Below are 23,458 nucleotides of genomic sequence, written 5' to 3'. Positions count from 1 at the left end.
TGATTTTTATTTGTAACATAATTTGGTATCGTTTCAAATATTTTTTCCTAATCAATGACATTTTTTTTTTTTCACGTGTATCACTCTAACCCACCAAAGGTTTTAAACCTATGGTACATTAGTCCCGTGATATAACTAAGAATTTTTATTATTTTTATATACTTTTTATTCAGATGATTTAAAACAACAAAACATAATAATAAAATAACAGGCCAATTGGTGCTATGCACTTAACAGAGAATGTGTATTATTAGTGGCGGTAGATGGCGTTGTGTTGTCGTTGATGCATTGTGGCGTGTTGTGTAAATGGCAGACAGTTGGTTATGTGGAGTGCAGTGTCCTCTCGCGATGAGTCGTTGGACACCTTAGTGTCACATAATAAAAATAAGTAATAATATAATCTATTGTTATGTGAAAATATAAATTTCTTTACTGGTGAGACTGCAGATATACAAACATGGAAAATTCTGAAAGGAACAAAAAAAATATTTCTTTAGGAAAAGTGAATAATCAGTTTTGGTATTTCTAACTAGTCTGAATGAAGACTTTTTTTTTTTTTTAAACTACAAAAATGCAGATAAGTGATTATTGCTTTTTTTTCCCGATTTCTTTTATAATAAAAGAGTATATTTCAATTGGATGGTGCCTATCCTACCTTCTCATTTTTCTTCTTTCTATTTCCTTCTTACTTTATTACCAAATATGGCACACTATATTTGCGTAGTTCTTTCCTTAATACGAAGGAAGCTAACACGTGCGCATAATTCCTAGTTTAGTACTGTCAGTTTGGTCCACTAGATGGCAGCATGGGCATGCGTTGGCGAATGTCAATATAGAATTTCGTAAAAAAAATCGTACTCGACGTTGAATTTTGCAAAAGAAAGTTAATTTATTGTTTGGTTTTAGCCATATTAAAACACCAAATTTAATTTTGGGACAAGGAGAGCGTAACAAATTATTTGAAAAAATCAGAAAACAAAGTTAGTTAAATCGTTTTTCTTCTCTTATCTGATTCGATAAATTCCTTTAAGCAGAATTTATGTATTATTATTATTATTATTATATTATTATTATTATTTACTTATGTTACACCTTTATCGTTATATACCTATATATAACAATTTAATTTCTACTTCCAAAAATTTTACAGCCATCATTAAAAATCATTAAATTAAGGACTTCTAAAATGTTAACACCATTGACATTCGCATAACAAATGTTATTCGAATAAACACATGCATTGTAACGGGTCCCTCTGGAGCGACAAATTACGTGATCCTAGTAAATCACAAACTGTTCAATAACTTGTTCAATAATGAGGCGTTTACTTTGTTTATAAAAAAAATCTCACACTGATATTTAAATATCGAAAAGTTGCAAATAGCTAAAAGTAAAATTTGCATGAAGTTGGATAATATAAGAGACGTATAAATACAAAATTGATAACGGAAAAAACTCACGTGCAAAGATTATTTAATAGTGTAATTTTCGCCTGTGTGTCACAGGCATCTTCAGTACATTTTAAGCTCAAATTAAACAATAACTGACAGTTCCAAAAAGCGCCACCTAAGTAGCTAGTGCAGGATAACTAAAAAGGTCAATAAATTTCCTAACAAAAAAAAAAAATATATATATATATATATATACACACAATAAAAAGTTAGAAAAGATTAGCTGAATTATAAAGTACTATCTCCCATCAAGGGGATAGACGTAAACCATCAAATCTGTTTAAGTTAGGAGAGTGAAGTAAAGTTTCACATGTTTCTTTATAAAACCGTTCCATGAGGAACCGACTTTTGTGAAGGACTCTTGTCTTTCTCCAATGAACTCTGTGTCTAGTGATGATGGCATGTTCTGCAAGTCCAGACTGTTCAGGTTCAAGGTATTGAATATAACACTGGTGTTCTTCTAGCCGGATAGAGGCAGGGCTTCCTGTTTGTCCGAAATAAGATAATCCACAAGAGCAAGGAATCTGGTAAACACCTGGATAATTAAGATGTGGAAGCTTGTCCTTAGGAGAAGTGAGAAAGGTGGAGATTTTTCTGAATGGTCGAAAGGCAACAAAAATATTCAGTGGTTTTAAAACTTTTGCTATAAGTTCACTAATGCCTTGTACATAGGGGATAGGAATGCTCGTTATTTCTTCTGTATATGAAGAGGAAGACATATTAAAACTACTCAAAGCTCTTTTGATGAAGGAATTCTTATATTAGATAGAAAATAAGAAGCACCATCTGCAAAACAAAAGCACACAATTAACAGATGTAATAATGCCACTTGGTGGCCATGGTCACCTGGGCATCATTCTAAATAACATAACCCCAACTGAATCTCGATGAGAGATGCTCACGTTGGTTTTTGCGCTTAGTTCAACAGTATATTATTCTTACAGCAAAAGAGGACTCTAAAACTGATCACATAATTATTGGGTGTGTGGAGGTGGTGGTGGTATTAGCTCAACGAATCAAAACTTCAGTTATATATACTGTCCGGAGTATATGGGTAACGAGAAAGCAACAAAAAAAACCAACATGCCAAAGTCCATCACGCCACTTACATTAGCCCGAAGTGTCCTCAGTTCGTTCAGTCCTCAGTTCGTGAAGATTTTTTTTGTTGCTTTCTCGTTACCCATATCCTCCGCAATGATGATATCAACTGTCTTCGGGGGATTTGAAGTGAAGACGCATACGGCTAAACTGTATTGGTGAAGTGCATTCGAGCAAGTTTAGGAAATGATCTGAGATGATGGTTGGCAGGGACGTTAAGTTCCGAAGCACACTGCCAGTGTTCCAAAGCCCCAGCAGTGTTATTGTTTACTCGTTCTGTATCCTTTCTGGACGATACAGAATGAGTCTTTTAATTCTAGATAGAACTCTTTCAGCCCTATATGGGGGACTAAGAGTTTCTTACCTAACATTAGATATCATTTATGCTCAAGCCTAATGATAACCCAGTTACATATTAATTTTCAAAAGTTAGGACTCATAATACTTTATTTGGAAAGTGAAAAGGCATTTCTTTATCTTTCCATTTGTTATATTTAAAATTTGGTGAAAATAGTACTATTTCACAGCAGTTAAAATAAAAGTGCCATAATAAGTATCATTAGTTAGATTTTTAGCGTCGTGGGCAAATGGGAGCTACGTGATATTTTTAGTGTGATAATTTAGATAATTGGCAAAATATCTTGTCACTGGCACCATTCTGACACTGGTAGCCTTGGCAACTGTAACAATACCATAGCGTTTCTAAACTGAGTGGCAACTTTATTATGAACACCTCCCCATTTAGGGAAATAGACGTTCTTGGAAACTTTGAGTTATGTGCCACATGACTCAAATCCAGAAAGAGTTCTATCTAGCTGCAATTTATTATATAGATCTTGCAAACAGGCATTTGACGGTTCTAATTTGTTTGTATATTATGCATCAAAATGGAAAAAATCGTGTCTTAAGTAACTTTTAGCATAGTATCAGTGTTGGTACTATTATCTCACTAGCGACTGGTCTTCTGAGCTGTTACTGAAACAATGCTCAGGATGTACCAAGAGTGGTCTAAATAAATACACACTTCAAGCCAATCCCAGTCCTGTGGACAGAAACAGCTCATTGATGAATGAAGTTAGAGAAGAATGGCAAGCATTGTGAAACTGAGAGAAGCGCCGCAACCAGTCAGATTACATCTCATTACAACAGTAATAGTAAGAATATGATCTCGGAGAGCGCACTTCGTAGCACGGATAGGGTATAGGAGCGAACGACCATCCTAGGTCTCAATTCCGTCAGCTAAAAACAGGAAGCTGCGACTCCAAGTACTCATTTACTGCAAGTGGGTACATGATCACTAACAATAGACAGCTGACAACTGGAAAAATGTCGCCTGATATGATGAGTCGTGGTGCTGTATCATGCTGATGGCAGAATCATTCCTGCCAAGTAGCAACAGCTCAGGCTGGTGGTGGGGATGAATTCTTGGCACACGTTACATCCCCTGATACGAGTTGAAACCACCTGAATGCCACAGCCGATCTTATATACAGGGTGTTCGGGATAAATTTGACAGTTTCGTAAGGAAAAAGAAAATCTTCTTTGTATCTATTAAATTTAATGAATTGACAAAAAAACATTACAGGCAGAGTTAATTACAATACTATCAACAAGATTTACTCAAAATAACCACCATTAGCATCGATCACAGCTTCAATTCTGCTTCGGAACCTCGAACAAGCTGATGCTACAGTCTCCCTGGGAAGGGCCGCAAAAACTGTTTTAATTTTATCCATTAACTGGGCTTTTGTATTACTGGAAGTGCGATTGGTGTCTTTTTCAACTGCGCCCCATACAAAATAATCCATGGGGTTAAGGTCTGGGGAGTTTGGAGGCCAAACATTTGGACTGGTGAAGTCGTAGAAATTTTCAGACAACCAATTTTGACTTTTCCCAGAGGTGTGGCAAGGGGCCGAATCCTGCTGCCATACATACGGCCTACCATTGGCTACCCTTGTTATCCAGGGCTTGACTACAGTTAGCAACTCCACGAACAAAGCCCGAATTCCAATGCCAGGGTTCTTCAACACCTGTTCCTGCAGATTTGCGAGGAATTCTGCTGTACGAACGCAATCAGATCGTCTGCTAGGGATCTTTCTTCTTGCTACATCCTCGTAGTCACCATTGCAAGTCTCTAGTTCATGCCTGATTGTTTTTACTGTATTCAGGGAGCATTGGGCAGCAGTCGTAATATCCTTATTTTGATGGCGGGCACGAATCATCATGATACAAGTTATTCTCTTCCATGATTCAGGTGGGTTCCAGCTATCCATCCTTTCTGACATCTTGTATATGAATGAAGAAGGGTCCAAATTTTTAAATGAAGAGAAGTGTGTGTTAATACATGTAACTTACGGAAAAATATAATTAATTATAAATATGTCAAATTTATCCCGAACACCCTGTATATATATATATATATAAATTTTCTTATTCTCGAATTATATCGTACTATATAAATATCACAATTACAAATTATAGTTAATGCAATAAAAATGAAATTTTAAATCAGTCAAATTATTATGAATTCTACATAATCTAACAACATTTTTAACTTAATACATCACCAGTTTCATTATAATTTGTTTGAAGTGAAGCGTTGTCAATATTACCACAGATTTTATTTCACAGAGTAAGCATCGACTCAGCGAAAATTTTAGAAATATTCTCGATTGTTTATTATATTTTTAGTGGAAATTGTTTGTTTAAGTCAGACCGTGAATTCATATCGTACAGGCAGCCTGCCTAACGGCGCTGCTTAATAAGGGCGCTCGTTCAGCCGTATTACGGCAACATGATATTTTACAAAAATACAGCGTTTAATTTAGCAAATAAAAAAGGCGCCAGTTCCCATTGACAGTTAAATATGCGCTTATTATATTTTATTAATACAAAAATTACAGTGATATACATGCTAAAACTAAACATTTTCGAACCCACTTATTAGATACTTAAGGAACAACCCATAAAGTATTATACGATGTGAATTTCATAAACTTTTATAGTCTATCTATCTATCTATATATATATATATATATATATATATATATTAAATTATTTTTATTATGCATAAATTCTCTTACTCAAATTGCGAATCACAATCGCCTCCGACTTTCACATTTTACTCCCTGCAGTAAACAATACGCTCTCCACAATAATTAGTTTTGTCATGTCATTGAATAAGGTTCACAGACATTTTCAGACTGTGTAATATATTTCTCAACAAATAGTGCAATTACAGACAACTGGGAATATAAACACTAACTAATGAATGACATCTTCCCTCCAACAGAAACTGCTATATACAGCAGGTGCAACATATGGTTTTGCTTGACACTATCCCGTCATGAACGTGTTAAAACTAAGAAATATATAGTGAATGCATTTTAGATATTATGGAAATCGGTTTAAGAGAATTAGCATTTCAATTCAATTGTCAGCTTGTTTTGTTTGGGTAGCTCGATCTTTTGTTAATACCGCACCAATCATATGCACTTCTTAATAGTGGCTTTTTCTCTATTATACTGGCCTACAATCGCGCACATCTTTCACTTCTCATTAGTAATTTGTCAAGGATTGTTCATTACGTCTCTCATGTCTTAAATTACTGGTAATTTTTGCTTGATATAATGGGAAAGAAGATGACTCTATTTGGGTAGATAACTGATTGCACACAAGGAAACCTCTTGAGGACAGAAGAAGTGATGGAGAATAGAAGATTCTTCGTAAGTCATACCCATTTTCAGTTTTTTTTTCTAAAAACTTTAGTTTCCGAAAATCCCCACATATATCTCGCAGCACGATTTTTTAGCTTTAATTTTGGGAAAAAAGTGCGAGTTATAGTCGAGTAAATACGGTAATTTTTTTAGCTTTCAAATTGTTAAGTATGGATCATTGGTTAAAGACTGGATTTCTAAAACGCGCAAAAGAGAGCAATATTGCAGATATAGAAATAAGCAATAATCACTCCTCTCATTGATGATAAATTATTTATATTACGTAAAAATGTATAGTATCTTTATTAATTTTGTTCTATTAAAAATAAATCTTTTTTTTTGTTTAAATGTACATCTAAATTCAAATAAAAGACGTTTACAATTAAGTATATTTTTACTTATTATTATTATTATTATTATTATTATTATTATTATTATTATTATTATTTTGATAAGAGTATTTTGAAAAGGTACTTGGTAATAATGAAAATTAAAGAAGGGTACACGGATATCTGAAGTTTCAGAAACAATGATCTATCCAAATATTTAGTCTGAAACATAGGTGTACATTACGATGTTCGTTTTCTTAAATTCAGCTTCAAATATGTATAGACGAAATAGCGTCTATCCAAATATGCACTTACATTTTTTTCAGCGTCATTTCAATTTTGAATGTGAAATATATTGAGTGTATTGTGTAATCTGTGTTTAAGTGACAGGACAATTTTTGACTTGTTTTTGTGAATTTGGATTATTATTCACGTAAAGTAAGTACGTTTATTATATTTTTGCTAAGTTTGATTATTTCATTCTAGTTAATTATCTTATTTTGAAAACAAAATATTTTTATCTTATGTTGGGTAGACGTCTAGAAAATAAATAATTTTCAATAAGAGATTTATTTATATATTGGTTATTGTTCTGGTTGGAAGATATTGGGGTTGGGGTCCTTTTACTAATTTCTTTAATAAATAATTTTAATATTCTAGAAATTTCTTAATTATTAAACAATTACCAGAATGTAAAAAATATTAAACAAATATCACTGAGAAATCAATCATTGGCTAATTCTCTACATGTTAATTTTCAAAAAACTACCTAAAATTTAAGCATATTTATTATTCAAAACATCTGAAAATTCAAATTCTGTAGTAAAAAAAAAATAGTCAGTTTTCGGCCATTCACCTTAAAAATAATAGGGGTTAAAAATAAGTTTAAGGGGAAATTTCAGCAATTATTATTTATTTTGGTGGACAACTTTTAACGCTCTTTTTATTTTAAAGTCTAACCAAATATGTTAACCCCCAGATGTCGGGAAAAAAGCCAAAGCAGTTATCTGGTGCACAAAACAGGAAAAGACAATTGCAGCGAGTACAACTGGAACATAAATTGGCTGGATCGCTGAATAAATGTTTAACTTCAGGACCACATAAAAAACGAAGAACAGAAAGTTCTGACGAAACAAGTACTCCGTGTAGCTATTACTATTACTATTATTCCTGATACCTCCAAGGAGTCCGAAGACTCATCGCGGGAGGACATCCTCAACTGTCTCTACACCTCACCTCTACTACGAATCAACGCCATCTACCGCCCACCTCCAACACCACCACAACTAGTAATTTTTGTCTGCAAATTGCGTGTGTTCTGAAGGGCCGATTTGTATGTATGCGGGACGAAAAACCCGAGCTGTACCATAGAAAATGAAAGGACACAAGATAACTATAAAGAAACAAATGTTACATGCGAAAATGAAACTGGCCTGACTGGACTATCTACAGAAGTTGCAGCAGAAGAAATATTGGATTCCGATTCAGCGAAACACGAAACTTCAAATTTTACTTTAAATTTTAATGTTAATGATCCGGGTACTTGGCCGAATCATATAACTACCAAAGTTAGTGATTGTTTAGTTGAGCATTGCCCGCGTCAAGCAGTTAATAAAGAATTTCCCAAAGATGAATCTGGCCGCAAGTTTTCCGATTCCTACTATTATCGAACTTTAGCAAATGGAGAAAAACTTTTACGAAGTTATTTAGTTTATTTAGAATCGCAAAATTTCGATTTTCTGTTATAATTGCAAACTATTTTGTAGTCAAAATTCCCAACTTACTAACGAATACGGTTGTAACGATTGGCAACATTTGAGTCATAGACTAAAAATACACGAGACAAGTTCCGCGCACATTAAAAACTGTTCAAAATACAGCGAACTTAAAATGTCGTTGATTAAGAAATGCATTATTGATTGCACACAACAAAGATTATACGAAACTGAGAAAAAATATTGACAATCTGTTATAGAACGGTTAATCTACATAATACAAAAACCTTTTGAAAATGATAACGACAATTTTCTGAGGTTAGTAGAAACTGTCGCTAAATGTGATTCGATAATGGCAGAACACTTCCATCGCATCCAAACATCACAAAAAAGGAACATTGCTCATTATTTAGGTGATAAAATACAAAATGAAATCATCCTTTTAATTTCTGAAGCTATAAAACAAAAAAATTTTAGAAATGGTTAAAGAAGCGAAATATTATTCATTAATTCTTGACACTACTCTGGATATAAGCCACACAGAACAATTATCTATTGTTATTAGATTTGTTAATCAAAATAAAGATACAAATATAGCAGAAATTCATGAGCATTTTTTGGATTTTCAATCAGTAGAAGGTACCACTGGGCAAGGACTATTTCAATTTATAAAAAATTATTTAAAATTATTGAATATTAACATTTCGGATTTACGCGGCCAAGCTTATGATAACAGTTCAAATATGCGAGGTAAACATAATGGACTGCAGAAAAAAATCCTTGAAATAAATTCAAGGGCTTTTTTTATTCCGTGTGCTGCTCATTCATTAAATTTGGTAGTAATGATGCAGCTAAGATATCCTGTGAAACTGTAAATGTTTTGGAGGTAATACAGGAATTATATAATTATTTTTTTTTTATCTGTGAAGCGATGGGCTATGTTAAAAAAACATATTCATGTTTTAAATTTGAAACCACTTTCTGCTACTAGGTGGAAAAGTAGAGTAGAAGCAATAAATCCATTTAAAAATATCAAGGAAATTTAGCAGGCTCTTTTTGATATTACGGAAGATGAAACTAAAGATATCTATTCTACAGTTCAGGCAGACAACTTAATTTCAAAGATTTATTCGTTTGAATTTATTTGCTCTGTTCATGTTTAGTACGAAATCTTAAGTCTCGTAAATGTTGCAAGAAAATAATGCAAAATCCGACATTTGATATAGGAAAAATTACAGAAATCTTGATTAAGTTATACAAGAATTAAATACTCGAAAATATTATTATATTATTAGAACTGCAAAAACTTTTGAAAATATTATTAGAACTGCAAAAACTTTTGAAAATATTATTAGAACTGCAAAAGAAGTAGCAAACGATCTTCATATTGATCCTATTTTTCAAGACATTCGCAAAATAACAAAAACAAAAATGTTTGGTTACGAAGCATCAGACGAGACAATGCATGATCCTAAACAAACTTTTGAAATAAATTTTTTCTTCGCGATTTTAGACACGACAATAACTTCAGTCACGGAAATATTCATACTCTTAAAACAACATAGCAAGGACTTTAAAGTTATAGAGACATTAGCAAATTAAAAGATTGGAGCGATGAAGATTTAACGAAACATTGTACAGATTTGCACTTAAAACTGAGAGACAATCAAGATTCCGACAATCGCAATATTGATGGTATGACTTTATTTGAGGAATAAAAAACTTTGCAATGTTTTATTAAAAAAGAGTCGGCTCCTCAGGATGTTTTAAATTATATATACGAAAATAAATTAACCGACACATTTCCAAATACTGCGATTGTGATGCGTATTTATTTAACATTACCAATATCCGTTGAATCAGAGGAAAGAAGCTTTTCAAAACTGAAATTAATAAAAAATTATTTGGGGTCAACGATTTCTGGAGAGCGTCTTACGGATTTATCAATTATATCAATTGAAAATAATATTATGGATTCATTAGACATTAAATATATTATTAAAAATTTTGTGGCGGCTAAAGCAAGACGGATAAATATATAAAATAAATCTACATTTATTCTAATTGTTATATAGATAAAAGCATATCTCCAAATTATCCTTGTTATGTAATATTTCTTTTTATATTAAAATAAAAGTAATTTTTGTTTATATATATATATATATATATAAATTTTTCGCAAAAATATTTCATAGTATCTTATTTTATGGGGGCGCTGAAAAACGTTTTGCACAAGGGCGCCTCGTACCCATGGCGTGGCACTGTGTTTATCCATTAATGGCTGCTGCTTATTCATTGTGAAATGGATACTACCAGCAAGATACTGAACCATGCCATAAAGCGCATAGCGTGTTGAAATGGTTCGAGGAACAGGACAGCAGATTTTTGTGAAAGCAAGATTATGCAATTTACTCACTTTTCAAAATTAACAAAGCCAAATAAGAGGAATGAATTTATAATGATTCTACTGGACTTTGCCAAGGTGTGACAATATATCACATTGATGAAGTTGGACCACAGGAAATTAACGAGATCATGAATTTAAAGGTTTTGGTGAACTGTGAACTTAAGTTCAGAGGTCATATTGGAAAGGTGGTCAAAATAGCTCATAGGATTACTTGGTTTCATGTGATGCACACTGATAGGCAGAGATGAGAAGATCAGCATCACCGTTGATAAGGCTGTGATAAGACTCCATCTGAATTATTACGCCTCAATCTCGTTACCTCGGTTTTTAAGAGATGTGGAGAGGATCCAGAAGGGAGTTATCAAGATGGTGGAAGGACTACGGAATGTCTAATATGAGAATAGATTGAAAACCTGTCGGTTAAAAAATTAGTTTTTGTAAGGGGCGAGTGTGATGGAGAATTTAGGTTACTTCAAAAGGATTTATAGATTCGATACAGCGGAAAAATTTCAGTACTTGACCAGTGTGAGGAGAAGAACTAGAGGGATCATACCCGGAAATTGAGAAAGTGTGTGGTTAGCAATTACGTGAGGAGTAAATTTTTTGCTTGGAGTGTAATGAATGATTGGAATAGGTGGCCAGAATTAGTTGCGAGTGATTTGTCGGTGATTGGGTTCAAGGTTAACTATGATGGATATTGTGCGAATGATCGGTAATGCATGGTGAAATGTGGGTAGGATTCTATCGACGAATCCATGGACTTCACGAAGGGGTCTAATAATAATAACTGCTAGCCAATTAATTCCCTTGGTTCGAAGTTGGTCAAGTTGTAGGTCGGAGAAGGAGGTGATAACCGTCAATATTTCGAAGCAAAACGAATATAAAAGTTCGGTTATATAGCTTTAAAAAACTATTTTTGTTTTTGAGTGATAATACAGAAATTTGAAAGTAGCTCCATTAATGAAAAATAGATGGAATCGTATTAATAATAGAACAAGAAAAATTCAACCATTTAGGATTCGCTCTTTAGCCTATTAGTTTTTGCAGTAGAATACAGAAACTACGAATGAAATAAATACAGCTTCAAGTCGACTTAGAAAGAAAGTGGCAGTACGGTATGAGACCTTGCGCAATGAGTAATTTTTCTCACATAGTACGGGTTAGTATATTTGTGTAATGATATTTGCCGATGCAATGTGCATAGGTTGTAGCTGATATTTATGCGGATAATTGATAAATCCTAGGTAATCATGTGATGTACAAGCTTAGCTATTTTAACTTAATTTATGCGGATAATTGATAAATCCTAGGTAATCATGTGATGTACAAGCTTAGCTATTTTAACTAAATGTTTTGAGCATATGTTACTTGTAGAAAATCACAAACTTACGATGTGTTTAGGTTTACTGTAATGTACTTTGGCTGTGTTCATCCTTCAGCCTAAGTGCAATAATTTATGAACTATGCTTTAACAATTACGTTGGTAATATCACCTGATTAAATGCCAGCAGAATTAAACTCTGTGTTGGAGGGATTTTTCCCCAACCTGATTAAACTTTCATTTCATAGTTTTTAAATAACCAATTAAAATGTTAAATAGTATTTTGAGAAACAGTGTTTCAGCGTTGTGGGCTAATATCTTTCATAAAAAGTTAGTAATTAGGAATAATTTTCTTTCATTTTTTAGTTGGAGTTACCAAAGAAAGATGGGTGCCCAATCACATGATGCTTCCTTCAGTTTTTTAAATTATGATGCAGTTGGATTTGACTTGGATCATGCCTTGTGTAAGTACAAATTGCCATCATTGTATACACTAGTCTATGATACTCTAACGACCTTTCTTGTTGAAGAAAGAGGATATTCCAGAGAATTATTGAATTATGGATCACCAGCATTCATACAGAAAGGTTTATTATTAGATAAGGAGCGAGGTAACATTTTGAAACTTTCTTTTGACAACACTATTTTAAGAGCCACTCATGGAACAACATTGTTAAGTAAAGATGAAATAGCTTTGGCATATGGAAGTGATCATAAGTGGAATTTGTTAAGTAATTTTCCAAAAGACTTTTCTGTCCCAAACAGTAAAGAAAAGCCATACTTCTTTTTTAAGGATTATTTTAATGCAGTAGGAAGTTTAGTGTGGGCAAAAATTGTAGATATTATAGATAAGCAACATTGTGAAAAGGAACTAAAATATTCATTCTGGAATGATGTGTATGATGCCTTTATATATATGTATGAAAGACAGGGGTTTAACAGTGGTTCTGGAGGTTTCTTCCCAAAATTGAGAGCAGATCCAGCTAAATATCTAGAACCATGTAGTTCAGCTTTCTTGAAATGGCTAAAACAACTTCATCAAGAAAAGAAGACATTTTTGCTAACTAGTTCAAATGTTGATTTTGCTTCCTTTTTAGCAGAATATTGTATTGGTCCAAACTGGAAGGAATACTTTGATGTAATTGTAACATTTGCTCGTAAACCTAGTTTTTATACTGGTAATAACCCATTTTTTAGTATTAAAAAAACTCAGGAAGGTTCTATTGTGAAATGTGCAGATTTAAAGCCAAATAGTATTTATTCCCAAGGTAACTATATTGAATTATGCAAACTTCTAAGCAATATGATTAAGAAAGATCCACTAAAAATTCTTTATATTGGGGACTCGCTTGCTGATGATGTGTATGTTCCTTCTGTTATTGCTCACTGGGACACCATAGCAATTGTTGAAGAAATGGCAGCCGAAGGAATGATAGATGTTAAAGTTAGTTATAATGCTACTAATGAAGTTGCTTCAAGTTTCTGGGGTTCATTTTTTGTAGAGAAGGACAGCTTTAATAAAATATCAAGGACTTTTTGGGGAAATATCATTTCTAATCACAGCAAACTCGCTATTCCATATATTGATGTACTTAGTGATTTATCCCTTAGTTGTGAGTTGCCTGTGCCATCTGGGAGTTCATTTTCAAATGGATTTTATCCAGCATCCCCACTAATATTAAATGATTAATGTTTTTTAGTTTGTGCCATTTATCTTGTGAAACCATTATCATCTTTGCACTTAGTGAAAGTATATTTTTGAGCTGCTCTCATGATTATTTTAAGATTGTTATTCTCTAAATTTTTTAGAATTTTTATGTGAAACTGTATGGGTATTACTATCATTGTTTGTACAAAATTGTGTGTTTCTTTAATAAGTGCAAATCTTGTTACTGTGAACTTATATATTTGAGACTAAATGAATTTTTTTTTCCAAAGGAAATGATGTAGATGGAAACAGATTGATTATTTTTTTTCAGGATTATGAACAGTTAGAGAGAAACTAAGTGACAAACATTTGTACAAATTGTCATTTATAAAATTATGTTAAGATTTAATTAATCAAAGTAATATTGTTTTCAGATACTGAAAATAAATACCTTCAAATAAGTCATGAACCTGTTTATCCCATTTTAAGTATGAGATGACCTGCTTTTTTTTGTTGTTGTTGTAATGTTTTTGTATTGCTGCTCAGTTTGCTTTTCATGTTTCTCTTATTTGATTGTGCAGTCACCTTCTGTTTGAGAAGAGGATAAATTGTTACTTTGTGAGCAGTCATGGTTTGAGAAGCTTGAAGCTTTGGTATGCTTATTTAAAATTTTATCCTATTTTAATAAAGTTAGATGAATTTTATGCTTATATATGAAAACAATTTCATGCCTCCATAGTCATATGCCTGGTGGGGTATGGGATCCATTTTCCTCACATACATGACGTTAACATTGAAAACCTGCTTTCTATAAAAAAAAATAACCAGATGTTATTGGACATTGCACCTAAATGTGTCAAAATGCTCAGATTGTATTATTGGAAGATTAGTGACTAATTTTTCAAAGTACCAAGCCTAAATACTAAAATAAAATGAGAGAGAGAGAGAGAGAGGTGTTTAACTTAATATTGGGTAGTTCGTACTGGCTGCAAAACAAGGAATTGGGTAATATGCAAGTTATATATTAACTGGAAGGACACAGCGGCATAGATAAAAATGGAGAGAGAGAATTATATGATAAGGAATTACATTATTTTCCTTTGTACTTTAATCACACCTGAGGAAGAAGGGATTGGGTCATGTGCTCCTTGTAACCTGCTAAATTGGGAAGGAGAGGGTTAGGTTGGTTAACTATAGAGGAGGATTGTGGGGGTTCTTATTCAGATGTTTTTGAAGAGAGTTGAAAACTGATATCATCAGTGTTTTGAAATTAGTGATGCCTGATATTTATGGATTTTGATTCTCTTCTTGTACCTGGGATTTTATGAGAAATCAGTGGTCAGAATGTGTCCATAGCCTTTTATGGTATCTGATTTAGTTCGTGTTCTTTTGTTTCATTTCAAGAACTGATAGCTTTGTGATGTGTTTCTGCTTTCAGCATGAATGATAGTATGGAGGGGTAGGCAAGGTTTATAATATTCTGAAATGCCAAAATGCTGACACCCCATCACCTGACCAACTCGTTCCGGACACAAACATCTAACACAAAAATAAATACATATGTTTGAAATCTTTACCTTTTAAGCTTTTCATTAATTAGATGTGATGAGTATGATTATGATGACACAAAAATAATAGATTTTAAGTGTCATCATAAGTCTTATGAAACAAGAGTAGACCTACATGAAAAAGAATTAGACTTACCACACTACATACGTTACTTTGCAGCCCATGCATATTTTTCACTAGACCTAATTTTCTTTAGCAGTTCTTTGTTTCGACACAAATAGTCGAACATGCCTCAGTAACTTGCTCACATTTTATAACACAGTGACGGCTGAACTGGATAGGGGTAATGGGTTTACAGCGATACTACTGGACCTTGCCAAGGCCTTTGATAGGATACCACATGGAACCCTAATCAGTAAACTGGAGCAGATGGGTATAGATATAGGGTTGGTGAGATGGATAGGAGGGTGGTTGAAGGATAGATATCAAAGAGTGGTTTATTCAGGAGTGGAGTCTAAAAGACGTCTTGTGACTAGTGGAGTGCCACAGGGCTCTTTGGACCACTGCTTTTCAATTTGTTCATCAATGATATTGGAAAGGATCTGAGAGGAAGTGTTCACTTGTTTGCTGATGATGCAAAGTTGGGTAGAGCAATTGTGAGTGCACAGGATGTCAAAATTTTGCAGGATGATTTGGATAGTTTGGAGGACTGGGCTAGGAAAAATGGATGTCAATTTAATGTGGCAAAGTGTAAGGTTATGTACTTTGGGGTGAAAAGAATAGCAGCAGTATATCGCATTGGTGGAACCATACTCCAGGAGATTGATGAGGCCAGGGATTTGGGAGTGTTGGTGGATAGGGAGTTGAAGTTTAGGGGGGCACATTGCAAAAGTAACTAAAACAGCTCACCAAATCACTTGGCTTCTGAAAAATACTTTAACATGCAGAGACGAACAAGTTGTTGTTCCTCTGTATCGAGCCTTGATAAGACCCCATCTGGACTTCTGTGCCCAGATATGGGCACCAGGGTTTCTTCGTGATGGGGAGGAAGTGGAGAGGGTCCAGAGACGAGTGACCAAGATGATAGCAGGTCTGTGGAATGAACCTTATGAGAATAGGTTGAAGATTTGTGGGTTGCAGAAATTGGATGATAGGCGAAGGAGGGGTGATATGAATGAGATATTCAAATTACTGAAGGGTTTTTATAAGATTGATCCAGAAGATATTTTTGAAAATATGACTGGTGGTGGGAGGACTAGGGGCCATGCATGGAAGCTGGGCAAGAGCGTGGTTGACAAGGGTGTTAGAGCTAGGTTCTTTACTTGGAGAGTGATAAATGAGTGGAATAAGCTTCCAGAGTCTGTTGTGGGTGCTATGACCGTGAATGAGTTCAAGGCAAGGTATGATAGATACTGCGTGAATGTTGAATAGTTGTTCTTGACATGATGTTAGGGCCTCCCTCGATGAGTCTGTCGACTCCTTGGAGTTTCCCGGAACAACAACAATAATAATAATAATATTTTTACATGTAAAATGTCTGTAATTAAATTTAACTATAGCAAGTCCTTTAACTATAACAATTGTTTCTGGAATTGCAAACAGAAACTGAGCCATCTTTACAATTTCATTGTACTGTTCTTCACTCTTGCAGAATTCAATGTAGTCACACCATTTTTTCTGACTTGACACTTCTTTCCATCATATGAAGCAACAAATCTTTTCAAGTTGGAAAATTGGTCAAAACATTTGCTGTCATCAACTTGCACACCTTGCTCCATCAAGAAGTGTATACATTCTTCTACATTTTCCGAAGAGAGTTCTTTAAGACCTAGCCAGTTAAAACAGGAAAATTCATTAAACTGTTGCATCCACATGTTCAAATAGTGTAAACACCCTACATAGAGTGTTTCCACATTGCACCAAAACTTTTTTACCCCAGATTTGAAGCCATCACTTTCCATTTTCTTCAACATGTCCTTTGCTTTCAATGGTACGAAATGTTCATTTTTCCTTTCCTGAAGAAGATCATGTAATGAAGATAGTATTTTCATTACATCAATAGGGGAATTGTCTTCTTTCTCTAGCCTGCTAATATGTGAATGGAACACATATTAGCATATAATACATTTGAATTAGTCTTTGAACAGCAGGGTACAAGAATAGCCATCGTGTTTTACTGTGATTTAAAAGTTGCTGGTATTCTATATCCACAAACTCTCAGAACTCCTTGAGACTCCACACGAGCAGTATATATTGAAAAGTAATTATATATTTTAACTATTGAAGTTTGTAGGTCAATGTCAAGCTGGTCTGTACCATGTTGGATGCATTTATTAAGAATGTGTGCAGGGCATCCCACTCTGACCAATGAATGGTTACCCATCCGCTTCAAGTTGGCAAATACATTATTGCCTTGACCTCTTGCAAGACCCCCAAACATGGTATTGGAATTATCACCCCCAAAAGCAACACATTTATTTTGAAGTCCCAAATTGTTTAGTGTTTCACTGACATAAGTTGAAATAGTTTCTGCAGTTTCATTTGGTTTGTTCTCAACATTTGCTACTTTAATCTGTAAACCTCCATTCTTGTAGTCAAAATATTGAATAAGGATGGGAAATAATTTCACATTACCATAGTTACTAACATCTATTGAAACACCTATAAAGGGAATATCTGCAATGGATTTGATTATAGTTTCTATCAAATGGGGAGCAAGAACAGAATTTACAACTGATTGTGTTTTTGTGCGACCACTCGACACTTTGGCTGCAATTTTTGAATCGCTGAAAATTTGTTTCAACAATCCAGGAGCACAGTCCATGGAATTGTAACTGTTGTAATGAACAACAGTATGATATGCAAGGGCCCCTTGCATATAAAAAAAAAGAAACAGAAAAAATATACACAAACAAAAGAAATAAAGCTAAAACGACAGTGGAGAATGCTCAAGATTCTAGGGATAGATTTATTAATAAAATAGAAAATGATATACCTAAAAGAAAGGAATATCCTACAAGATATTAAGGAAATTAAATATTGAAATAGAGATTTCTCTTGTAGTACAAAGTAATGTACTACAAGAGAAATAGAATAGAACATAAGAATTTATGGTATGACTTGATTAATAAAAATACTATAATAAAGAACCTGCAGGGTTCATTCTGGCATAGTTTAGATATTAAAAAAAAATTATATATATATCCATTTATTATAACCAGATTTGTATTTTTCTGAGAGCTTATCAGAATATAACCTTCAGCAGAGGAGTGGGGTTAGTTTGCACTACTTAAAAGACATGAACTCTACCTGTCCATATTATTTTCTTGTTGCTTTTAGGTTTCACTGGCCTGACAGTTGTTTAGAACTGTTGGTTCCCATCAGACACCACAGAAACTATAAGAGGACAAAAAAAAAAACTCCATTTGACCACAGCAATCCCATGACACAAAGTTGCATTTTCATAAGTGAACTTTGAGTAGGTGCATGCATGAAATACTATAATAAAGAGCTGAAAAGGCTTCATTCTGGTGTAATTTAGATTTTTTTATTATTTATTTTTTTTTTTTTAAAGGATATATATCCATTTCTTTATTATATCCAGATTCATATTTTCCTTATGAGCATATAACCTTTTGGCGGAGGAGTGCTATTGGTTTGGTTTATGGTATGACTTCTTTTTGTAGATAACACCAGTGGTAGAAATATGAAGACCAATTGCAAGTTGGAAGGACCAGTGAAGCTGGAACAGGCACATGACTAATCTTTGATGAGAAGTATTGTATTTTATGACAGATTCAGAGAGCAGCCTTTCATACATATGTTTCTACGAAGCAAGGTAGCTTTCTTCCAACAGATTCTGTAGCAATTATCCAAGGCATGGTCTGCAAGATGTGAGTGGACATAGTGGTGGTACCACATATTGTCTTCAGAGATTCTGATATTGGCCACACTGTCAGTTTGACCATAATATGACAACAGCAAATCTAGGGATTTGTAACTGGTCTTTGGGAAAGTGGATAAAAGATGCTATTTTTTGTGTGGTCTGAAGGTAATGGTTATGCAACTAAATTTGTTAATTTTATATCTTAGTTTCCAGCCAAATGAGATCTTTACATGAAAACAGTTATTACTATTTTTAATCTGCAGAAGACATGACAATCAACTAGACATAGACACGGACAGGCTAATGTTAAACCATAAAATTTATCAAAGAATGAAAATATTTAAAACTATTTCACTTGTTGTACACACCATAAAAATGTATACAGTAATTATGTAAAATGACACATTCACCATTCCCCTCTGACAGCTCATTCTACTCTCCCTCTACTATCTGTACAAAAAATTTAATCTTATTATTCATAGCATACCCATTTGCCTTCTAGGACATTGTTTACCTATCACCATTAGTATCTGAAAAAATGTCTCTGCTGTATCTATCTTTTTTTGTTTCCCCTCTGCTAATTTATTTTTCAGTGATATTACCTTTTTAGTTCCTATTAGAGAAGTTTTGTATTTCACATTCCTTCATTCTGTTCTCAAAGACAGTATTGTGTAGGTTTGGTATCAGACCATTTGTTATTTGCACATGGATTCTTTTGTTTTATCTAAAATTAATAGTTGACTTCTTTATTGCAAACTGTTAATATGCAATTTTTTTTTTTTTTTTGTTTTAACCATTCTTATTGTGCAGCTGATGATTTCATCTCCCTGTCTATTCTCTCTATTCGTTTTTTTTTTTTTTTTTTCTTTTTCCCAATGTAGTATATGCATTTTATCTGTTGAATAGATAGGATCTTCCATTTATGCATTCAAGCCAGTGATCTGATATAGCCTAGTGAAATAGTGTTAATGTACTGCATTTTATAAGAAAATGCAGTTAATTCTTTCACTATGGTTTGCTGAAATCTGTCAGGTTTGCTTATTTTATGGAAGGAAAAAAAAAATTGCAAGGAAGGGGGGGAGGAGAAAACAAAAAAATCCTGCTCTATATATCAAAGACTAATTAACTTGTTTGGCTTAAAACAAGTTAACTTGTTTCCCCCTTGTCACAGGTAGCATTTGAAGTTTGCTTTCCTTCCCAGACATGTAACATATAACAAAATCTCTTAGCCTGAGGTATTATATTATTATTAGGAGAGACATTCAGGGAGTCATTTAGGTTTCACTTAATTTCTATGTGTGACAGTTGGTGAGGGAGACCATATCCAATCCTCACCAACTGTCATAGCTGTTCTTGAATTCATTCACACTGCTTGCACACACAATATCCAATGGGAATCCAATCCATTCCAATCATGCACCACTCTGAGAGAAAAATCTGACTCTTCCTCCTTTTTGATGGCATTCATTTTCAACTTCCAAGGATGCTCTATTGTCTTTTTCCCACCATCCATAAAATGAAAAAATTCCATCTGTAGATATCGTTCTGTTTGACCCTTTCAGAAGTTTTTTAGTCTCAATTATATCACCTCTCTTTCTCTCATTTGTTAGTGTCTACAGTCTACAAGTCCTCAATGTCTTCATAATCAGTATTCCACAATCCCGATATCATTTCTAACACTTTCTTTTGCACTCTCTCCACTATATTAGAATCATCATGGAAATCAGGAGACCAGACTAAGTGAGGTCTTATCAAGGACTTGTAAAGCAGCAAAATTAATTTCTTATCATTAGATGTCAAGGTTTGATTCAGCATTCCAATTATCCTCTTGAGTTTTATTTACAATATTTGCTATATGTAGAAGAAAATGATCCCTAATCATTTTCTTCTACAAAATCCCACCAATATAATATGACATTAGATATCTCATCATAACAAAATTCACGAATTTACATTTATTAACATTGAACTCACAGCTATTTTCACATGCCCACAATTTTGGCCTATTAAAATCATTCTGCAAGCATTGCATCAGCTGCATTCTTGATTACCCTGCCTATATTTGCATCATCATCATATATCTCCTGTCAAATCCTCCTCAATTTCATTAATGCATAGATTGAATAATAATGGACCAAGGACTGATCTTTATGTTACACCACTGGTTGCCTTACATCTTGCAGACACATATCCCCCTCATATACCACTTTTTGTTGTCTATCAGTCAGCCAATCCCATATTCTCTCATTTATGTGAGATATCTAATGTCAAAAGCCTGAGCAAAATCCAGAAGTATCATGGTTTATCCATTCCACTCGTCTAACTCAACAGTAACACTATTATAGAATGTGATCAAGTTGCTCAAACATGACCATATCTGGTAATCCCATGCTCTTCATTGTAAAGTATAAATTCTTTGTCAGCCCATTTTTGTATGTGAGCCATAACCAACTTTTCCAAAATCTTTGCCACCACTCCAGAGATACTGATAGGTCAATAGTCGGATATATCAGTCTTTGCACCACTTCTGTGTCTTCCCTACTCTGAGATTCAAATTATATAGCCTGATTAAAAGAATATCCAGTTTAGCTGAACACTTGTAGCATTATGTGGATATTCCATCAATCCCTATTGCTGAATTTTTATTCAGTTTGTGCAAGAGCTCTAATACTTCCTCATCATACATCGGAGATGGTGGATTGAGTGGTGGAGGCGGAGAGTTGTAGAGTAGGTGCCCTTCCTCGATGAGTCTTTGGACATCTTGGAGGTGTCACGTAATAATAATCCAGTGAACAGGTAGCAGTGAGCACAATGCTGCATACACCAACATTGTGTACACTCAATAGCTTTTAGCAACATGGGCACTTGTTAGTTGAATAATCTCTGCATCTGCCATGCACATACCATCTGCATTCAGTACAGGTATTCTCTCATGTTTGTTCTTTCTTTTAATTAAACTATAATGATAGAATTCATTTGGGTTGTCTTTGGCTTGCAGAGCCGTTTTTCTCAGACTTAGCTTTTCCTGCAATAGTTGACTCTTCTGGCCTGTTCCTTAAATTTTTAATAATAAGTCCTTATAATTGTCATAATTCATATCCTTATTCAGACTGTATTCCTTCCACATCATTTTTTCTTATGAATCGCTTTGTTTAATAAGATTACACATCCATTTCATTTCTACTCTCTTTATTCTTTTTTAGGAACAAATTCTAACATTGCATCATTCAGGTATTTTTTATCATGTAGGTTAAACACTTTCCATACACTGTTGATATTCCTCCCATACCAATACCATGGTGCAGAACCCAGCATACTCCTCTGTTGGTCATAATTGCTTTGTAGTTCAGTATGTAATCTTTTCTGAATGAAACATTCATAAACTTAGCCACTTCCCAAGCCAGTACTGCATAATCCTTATTACCAACCAGAAGCAGAATAGTTACATCTTGAATTGAAATCTCCTCTGACACTATAATCAAATGTAACACACTTTGACCTCAAATTCTTTGTCATATGTTAATTGAGTAAGTTGTCTCAACTGCTCGTTACATTGTTTCATTCTTCTCATGAGATGTCAGTGAAAGAATTTCCAATCCATCTTTGGAAAATTTAGTCTTCCTTTATGATTATTTGTTTTGCACCTATTATTTTTATTAGGTAATGTATTTCCTGGGGTGCTTAAGGGTCAAAGCTGTATAACTGAGAGGAGACCTCCACATAGCCTTTAAAGGAATGCAGAGAACCGACCAGGGCTTCTGACCTAATGTCCAATCCTCACCTTATCGTGATGCACCCTGTTGGGTATCTACTTGGATACTGAATGAATGAGGATGGGCTGGCAATTTTGGATTTAGACGACCAAATTGTATTCTTATTGGTTAAACCAAAATAAAAAAATGATGGTACGACATGACAAAGCTTCATGCCGGCTGGGGTGTCACCCAGTTAACACGTTCATTCCCAAGCTGAAAATTGGAATTTCGTGTGGTGGCCAATTTTTTTTTTTTTTACTTGATAGCGATGTCCACGCGATAACGCGTGATTGGCGCCCGGTGAGAACTCGCATCACGCGATATCGCATGATTGGCAATGAACGTGTTAAACAAGGTCCCCATTGTTTTCGCCAGGGAACCAGGGCGAACAGCGAAAAGTCAGCTACTGGAACAAATCTGAAAACACACCCCAACTCAACATCACCAGAGTTAAAGATCGGTACTATCAACGTAAGAAGCCTGAATGGCAAAGAAATGGAGCTAGCTGAGGAATTAGATAAGTACCAGATTGACATAATAGGGGTGACTGAAACAAAAATGACCAAAACTGGTGAGATCTCTCTGAGCAATAAATACAAAATGTTATATTCAGGCCATGACAA

At 34.1% G+C, this 23,458-nt stretch overlaps 1 protein-coding gene across 6 annotated transcripts in view; it reads left to right on the top strand.

The window, feature by feature from the left end:
• Nt5a (5' nucleotidase A) overlaps nucleotides 1–23,458 on the top strand; it is a 49,137-nt gene that overhangs the window by 14,447 nt on the left and 11,232 nt on the right. Inside the window, exons 1-2 of one of the 6 annotated variants that reach the window (XM_090411927.1) lie at nucleotides 10,684–11,831; nucleotides 12,404–14,395. In XM_090411927.1, coding sequence (XP_090268053.1) covers nucleotides 12,423–13,727 — 1,305 coding nt within the window. In that variant the 5' untranslated portion in view covers nucleotides 10,684–11,831; nucleotides 12,404–12,422 and the 3' untranslated portion in view covers nucleotides 13,728–14,395. The other 5 variants (XM_090411926.1, XM_090411925.1, XM_090411924.1 and 2 more) reach the window with 5 other exon arrangements.

This window comes from Typopeltis vanoorti, chromosome 22 (genome assembly GCF_054136105.1).
Source record: "Typopeltis vanoorti isolate ZY-2024b chromosome 22, IOZ_Tvanoo_1.0, whole genome shotgun sequence".
Classification (NCBI taxonomy): domain Eukaryota; kingdom Metazoa; phylum Arthropoda; class Arachnida; order Uropygi; family Thelyphonidae; genus Typopeltis; species Typopeltis vanoorti.
Note: the sequence above shows the minus strand (reverse complement) of the source record. Positions and strands in the feature narration are given on the sequence as shown.